This window comes from Nerophis ophidion, linkage group LG05, assembly GCF_033978795.1.
Source record: "Nerophis ophidion isolate RoL-2023_Sa linkage group LG05, RoL_Noph_v1.0, whole genome shotgun sequence".
NCBI lineage: Eukaryota > Metazoa > Chordata > Actinopteri > Syngnathiformes > Syngnathidae > Nerophis > Nerophis ophidion.
The window spans coordinates 27,513,201-27,520,181 of NC_084615.1; the positions used below are offsets into that span (position 1 = coordinate 27,513,201).

Genomic DNA, 6,981 nt, shown 5'->3' on the forward strand with positions numbered 1-6,981 from the left:
CTTCTCCAAGGCAGGAGTCCTTCATTTTTGACCTGAACTCCTCCAGGTACTGTGGACCTATTTAATGACACTCACGTTTGTAACTTTTTGTAAGGTGGGTAAATTGAAAAAAATAACTCATAAGATTTACTTAAAAAAATCAATGTAAGTATTTGCATGCATATGATTTAAGTAAAATTTAATGCTGCAATATCAAGTAACACTCATTTGCCAGTATCAAGTAAATTCTACTTACCATACAACATAACAGTTGTGAAGATATAACAGTTACTTATTCACTTCCAAGTTTTAAGTTATATTTATTTAAACAAATTAAGTAAAGTCTACTTGTTTTTCATCGGCAGGAACATAATTTTACTCAAAATGTTAAGTAAATATTATATATCTGTAGTATTTGCTGTTATGAAGTAATTCAGTAGATTTTAATTATTTTCTTGTGCTTGACATTTTAATTTACTTGGTTGCATTACGTTACATTACTTACTAAAATTAGGTAATCATTTTCAGTTTTCTTTTGATAAATGTTACCAAATAAATTTAACCAATACTCTATGCATTTAATATATATGTATCACATATCACACAACTAAATTACAATGCAATTAAACAGTTTCTTTTTCATTCAATCTTACAACCCTCTGAAACATAGTTTCTACATTCATTGCAGAAATATAATACTCAACAACAATTTCTGAGAGAGGGTCAGGACAGAAACCGCCTCTTAAACTTTGAGCGGTGGTGTATGGATTATGTATACCCCTATTTAAATGGGGGGAAAAACAGAATGTACTGTACAAGTACTGCGTTAATAGTAAAATTGCATTATATTGTACTGCATTAGAATTTGTACTAACAGTAAATTAAAGATGTATCTCCAGCAAAAGGTATTCAAAGTAAATAGTAGTAATAGTATATTTTTTTAAGAAAATATCCAAAGGTTGTTATGACTGTTAAACAACAAATACACAGTATTACACATTATACACCAAAACCAACATAGATCTGGTAACATAGTCACTTCTGAAATATGCAATTAAAATCTTACAAACCTACACACTGAAAAAGTGCAATTTCAACATATAAACCAGTCCTCTGACTAGTGCACTTTTAAGTAGGCAATTAAAATATTAATGAAATAAAATCAACAGAATCAACTAAAAATAAAGAGCTTAAGGTGTCTAACCATTCTTGTTGGAGAATACCATTTTTACTGTAATTAACAGATAACTTATTTGACAAAAAATGAAAAACTTTTATGACAGGCAACCCACTAGTAAACCAAGATGAACTGGAGCTCAGAGCTAATTCTTGGCATTTCTTCACAAGAGTCCATGCATGATGCTAAGTCCTCAACAAGGGTCCATAAATTATGTCATTTTCCTCCTCTAGGATGACAAAGTCATGACATGCATTTAGGAAAGTAACTTCAAATTTAAGGTGTTTACTTTTGGGGACAGTTTGAATCCATCCAGAGTTTTTGGAAGACTTCAAAAGTGTAGCGCAAAGTGGGAGGGTATGCCAAGTTCAGGGCATAAATCAGTCCCATGAGCAGTGAGCAAGCTTTCGCAGTACTGTTGCACCCTGGCAAAATCTCATGGCCTTCCACAAGGATGGAGACAACGACTGGATCCACATCAGCACTGTGGACGACGAGTATTTTGAGGATGTGGTTACTAACATCACTCCGGCTGTCCTCCTGCATACAATATACAACAAAAAAGAAGAATGTTATTGAGAATCAAATAATAGAACTGCATGAATCATTCAAAGTGACTTCATTATCAGGGAAGAATGAACACAAGAATATATGTTCCTTTGTCTGCTTCCCTCTTAACTTTAACATTAAAATAACCTGTCATTAAAAATATTTTAAAATAATTAAAATAATGCTATACCAAGCAGTCTTCAAAAAGTTCCTCTTCCTTCTCGCCAAGGTACAGTATAAGGCTGCGGGTAATGGTTTCACGCCTCATCTCAATGCTCTGTTTCTGTGAACAGATTAAGAACATGAACATAACCATTATACATACACAATGAACGGTCAAGTGAAAACACAAGTGCATATATTTGCTCGTGTTTTAAGTGCATGGACCCAGAGCATGCAAGGGCATGGAATCTACGAAGGGTGAGGCTTGTCCTGTATGTGTATACTGTATGTGTCTGTGAGTGAGAAAAAAAGTAAGTCCATCTCCCTGGAAAACATACTGCATGAACAAGCAAAACAAGAACACCTGACTCAGTCTGTCCAGGAGCGGCCTCATCTTGATCCCCACGGCACCTCCCTTGGCTTTCAACAGGGTAATAAGTTTTGGTGTGTGTTCGTCCAGTTTGTGCATGAAGGTTCGCTCCAGGGGAATGGTAGTTATTCTACCGAATTCCTCCTTGATCTGAATGGACAAAAGATTCACAAGTACATCGATATTATTTTTATATAGATGTACATGTTTGAAAAGAAAATTAATTCATTAATTATTGTTACAGCTCAATAAAGCAAATGAAAGGTTTAAGGCTTTATAGAATCACCTACCTCAGCTTCACAAAACAAAGCAGGCCATCTCTGTTTGAAGTCAGCAGCAGCAGGATTATCACTCACAACCTCGAGTCTTCGATAGGAAAATGTGTTGGCCATTTTTTCTTTAATTATTTTAGCGTTGTCCTTTTTCTTAACCTCGTCAAGGAGCTCCTGTCTGTCCCTCTCCAGACTGTCGTTGCTTTATCCACTTGGATGTGAGGGAAGGAAGTTCACCTCGGCTCTCTTCGGTTTCTTGGATTTTTTTGCAGGATATCTCTCACCAGGGGCCTTGCTTTTCAAGAAGTTGATGTGAAGCTCGTGACAAGGGACATTGCGCCTTTTCAGTTTGCTTCGGAAATTGGCCATCTTCATTTGGAGACGATTTTTCCACCCATATGTGCCTGAATATGAGGTTCCAGGCTCCCTCAAGCATGGGTGCTTGTTTAGTAGAGCTTCTACAACTTCGAGTTGTTGAAGAGCACTGGGATAGGCCTGGTAATGGTAGATTGCTTGTGCAAGTTTCTCTAGAATGTCAGAGTAGATACTTGGATCCTGAAGGAGTGAGCCATCGCGTTCATAAGCTTGATTTCCAGCTTCAAGAATCATTTCGACACCATATGAAAAGATGGCTATCACAAAATTGGTTGGCCATGGCTCGGATCGATACTGAAGGTTGTAAAATAATGGTGTCAGATTAGCTGGCGGAGGAACTCTCATCTTGAGAAGACTGATCCTGCGGCACTGGAGTGGAGGAACCTGAAGGCTCACTGATAGAAGTCAATGTCAAAATTACAAATGGTTCTGTTTGAACTAGTTTCATTGTGTCCTTGTCATTAACCACATCGGTTGATGTTAGTGTGAAGAATTGATTATCGAAATCTTTGTCCATGTGCATTACAGTGTAACTCCCTCAAGTTTAAAATGATTCTGCGCAGCTGCCAAAAGTTCATCTACAGTGCTAGGGATTCCATCTGGTAGGGTTAACTTGTAAACTTGTGTCTCTTCAATAACAACACATAGTTGAGTTGGGGCAGACATGATCACAGTCTTGGACAAGCAGAACTGCAAGAGAGAAAAAAATAGGACATGGTGTGATAACAAATAATAAAAAAAGTACTAAAAAACAATAAATATATTTTCACACCCAGATGTGGTGTTTCAAAGAAACCATGCGATCGCCTTCCACTGCATAAGTAGCCAGTGAGTATGTGTCAGTGAGTTGTGAATGCTCAATTACTTTGACAACTCTTGTGGACTCCAACTTGAAACATCTAATATGCTCAGAGTACCATGCACTTTGCAGTTTCACTACAAACACTAAGATGTCATGAACAATGATGATTTGTAGTATTTCAGCAAAGTCAGGCAACCCAGACGTGGAGTCATGTACCAACATCATGCCAACTCTGTAACTGGTGCCCTGAAATTCTGCCTGGTTGGACAAATTAACACCTGTCACCTCAGGAAATTTCTGTGATAGAAATTCCTGTATGTTCTCATTTACAACTTCTAATGGAACTCTTGACATCTTTGATACAGACACAGCAGGCTTTTTTACAACTGAAGCATCGAGATGGCATGCGATCATGGACTGGTGTTTGTTTGCCATAGACTTTAAAATGTTCCGAAAGCAACTAGTCCGTCTTACAATCTTCTTAAAGAATCGGTGCTTTCCTTCAAACTTCATTGTCCATAAAGACACTAGTGGGCCAAATGATTTGATGAACTGGGGATAGTGCTCTACAAAGTGATGTTTAGGGATCAGGTTCGCTTGTGGAAGAACACTGTTAAATCTCTGTCTGTGCTCAGAAATCAGGCTATCGAGGAAACCAATGCTTTCATCTGAGTAACCAGCTCAACAAGATCTTTTGAGTGTCATCCGGTGGCCATGTACTGCTCGCCTGTGTATCGGCTGGTGACATCTCTGCGCTGCTGATCCGCCTCCGCTTGGGATGTTTTCCTGCTGGCTCCGCTGTGAACGGGACTCTCGCTGCTGTGTTGGATCCGCTTTGGACTGGACTCTTGCGACTGTGTTGGATCCATTATGGATTGAACTTTCACAGTATCATGTTAGACCCGCTCGACATCCATTGCTTTCCTCCTCTCCAAGGTTCTCTTAGTCATCATTGTCACCGACGTCCCACTGGGTGTGGGTTTTCCTTGCCCTTATGTGGGCCTACCGAGGATGTCGTAGTGGTTTGTGCAGCCCTTTGAGACACTAGTGATTTAGGGCTATATAAGTAAACTGATTGATTGATTGATCAACAACTGCCATGCTTGTTCTTCTTCCTCTACTTTGGAGCCAATCATAAGTGGAAGTAGCCTCAATAAGCACCAATTTTCAGTTGCATTACCACCAAAGGTTTTACAGGAGGCAAATGTTGGTGGTATAACTTGGGGACAATTTGTCCTGTCTTTCCACTTGTATGGAAACTGTTTGATTATTTTATTGAGTTCTTCAAGAGAAAAATATGTTTTCTTTTTCAAAATATCTAAACACAATGCCAGTTCTAAAGGTACAATACCCTCAAGTAAATCATGTAATACATCAGGTGGGTAACCTGTTGTCACATGAAAATGATTTAATCTTTCAGTAATAGTACACTGTCCTTTAACTCCACGACTATCAGTGTTACTAGTAAATGCTGCTTCAATGTCCAACTTGTGATGCTCTTTTGTTCTACCTGGAAGTGCTCCTGTCCTGACCTCAAATTCCTGAAACTGGGCTCTGTCTCCTACACAAAATCTACAAACGTGTGACCCACTGAAACTTTCAATTAACCCCCCAACTGAGTGGGCACCAAAGTTATCGGCAATCACAGAAAAAACAGTGCCCTTTATTATTTTTCCTAAACAGGGCACAAAAAGACCATCTTCTTCAAGTCTTTTCAAATCACTTAATTGGATCTAGCACTTGGGGATAACCAAATTTCTTAATGTCGTCTGCCTTGCGCAAAACAGATAAGTAAATAGATGATAATGTAGACCTCAATACAGACAGAATATCAGCAAACACCCTTTAGACACCTGTTGACCTTGTGCTCCTTACGAGATGTTCTTAATGGATTGCATATTTCAAAGTCATCACAGTAAAGTAGGAGTGAAAGCCTTAACTCTTCTCCAAAAAGAAATATGTTTTCCTTGAAGTGGGTACCATCATGAAAACTAGTGTACTGACATGAAGAACTACAACGTCTTACACTTTTCAAAACCTTGTCCTGATTGTCACTATTTTTCAGAACTTGTGACATGTATTGCAAAATAGGTATATACTGAAAGGTCTTTCCTTCTTTCGCATCTAGTATATATTCAACAGGTTCAACAATAGAGAAATGTTCTTTTAAATAACTATTTCTTTTGTATGCCGTGCCAAGAGGGCCTTCTCCACTAAAGGCTACACTAAGAGGATTTAACTGGCAAAGGCTTTTTACTATATCTGTGATCACCACTTCTTCAACAGTGCAGTTATGGTTTTGTAATGTACTATGGACAATATGTTTAATAACAGGTGCAGATGCTGAACAAGTAATAAATTGAAGCTCCTCTACAATCTCATCTATACATCTTCTAGGCACATTGAATATACAGTCTAGTTTAAGCAATAAGGAACCAAGCTCATCAACAATAGCCTGGACTAAATCTTCACCCTCTTGGACAAATGTTTCATCATAAATAACTTCACTTTCAATCAAACTACTACCCTTTGTTACCTCACTTGCCTGACTTGAATGTATCTGGAATACAGTATTTTTAAAATCTTCAATGCAGTGAGGATTGTGCTTCCTACTTTTATGTGAAGCAAAAGTTGAATATATATCCGTACTGTAGTCACAATCTTTAAAAACACAATTAACAGTTTTGTGCTTTTTCAGATGAGTCCCGAGGTGTTCAAAACAGTGTTTCTCTGTGTTAAAACTACATGAATTACATACAAGACACGAAAATGAAACTATCTGCCCTAACTGTTGAGTCTGTGTATGATTTCTAGACAAATGTGCATGAAGTGCACCCCAACTTTTAAATAAACAAGGACAATCTGAGTACAAGCAGGGTAGTGATCGGCCTTGACTAGTGTGTGGATGCTTCAATCTATAATGTTTTATAAGCTCTAAACGATTTGATGACCTAAAATTGCATCGTTTGCACGACCATCTCATACCACAAGAGGCCTATATCTTTCTCCCTGATGAATTTCTCCTCGACTTCCTCTCCCTAGCCCTCAACTCCAACTGTCCACAAAGTCCACTGGCTCCTCCAAAGGGCACCCTGAAAATGAAGAGACACAATTTGTGGTATTAAAACAATGGTCTAAAATATTCAGCCACAATTTTAATATTACATTGTGATGGATGAATAAGGGAAAATAACAAAGCAATATAATGCATACATGATTTTCTACTTGCCTGAATTATGAGAATAATGTTCTGTTCTGATTTGCTTCCTGTTGATGAAAAAATATTTTAATAAGA

At 38.0% G+C, this 6,981-nt stretch overlaps 1 protein-coding gene across 3 annotated transcripts; it reads right to left on the bottom strand.

Annotated features, from left to right (window-relative positions):
* Window positions 1-569: 569 nt before the first annotated feature.
* Window positions 570-6,931, bottom strand: LOC133552348 (uncharacterized). Of its 3 annotated transcripts, XM_061899568.1 has the most exons (5): window positions 6,672-6,931; window positions 2,528-3,574; window positions 2,232-2,387; window positions 1,896-1,988; window positions 570-1,696 (listed from the first exon to the last, which is right to left on the bottom strand). In XM_061899568.1, the coding sequence occupies exons 2-5, from the start codon at window positions 2,627-2,629 to the stop codon at window positions 1,442-1,444; spliced, it is 606 nt and encodes a 201-aa protein (XP_061755552.1). In that variant the 5' UTR covers window positions 2,630-3,574; window positions 6,672-6,931; the 3' UTR covers window positions 570-1,441. The 3 variants fall into 2 exon arrangements, 2 of the variants coding, with proteins under 2 accessions (XP_061755552.1, XP_061755551.1); XR_009806672.1 differs by having other exon boundaries at window positions 2,528-6,931.
* Between the last annotated feature and the right edge of the window lie 50 nt (window positions 6,932-6,981).

Bases quoted from the DNA above. Each gene is read 5' to 3' on its own strand.
- LOC133552348 (XM_061899568.1), bottom strand. From the start codon at position 2,629: ATGGCCAACACATTTTCCTATCGAAGACTCGAGGTTGTGAGTGATAAT. The intron at 2,388-2,527 runs GTAGGTGATTCT...TTGTCCATTCAG, and splicing joins CTTTGTTTTGTGAAGCTGAG to ATCAAGGAGGAATTCGGTAG. The intron at 1,989-2,231 runs GTGTTCTTGTTT...ATCTGTTCACAG, and splicing joins TCCTGGACAGACTGAGTCAG to AAACAGAGCATTGAGATGAG.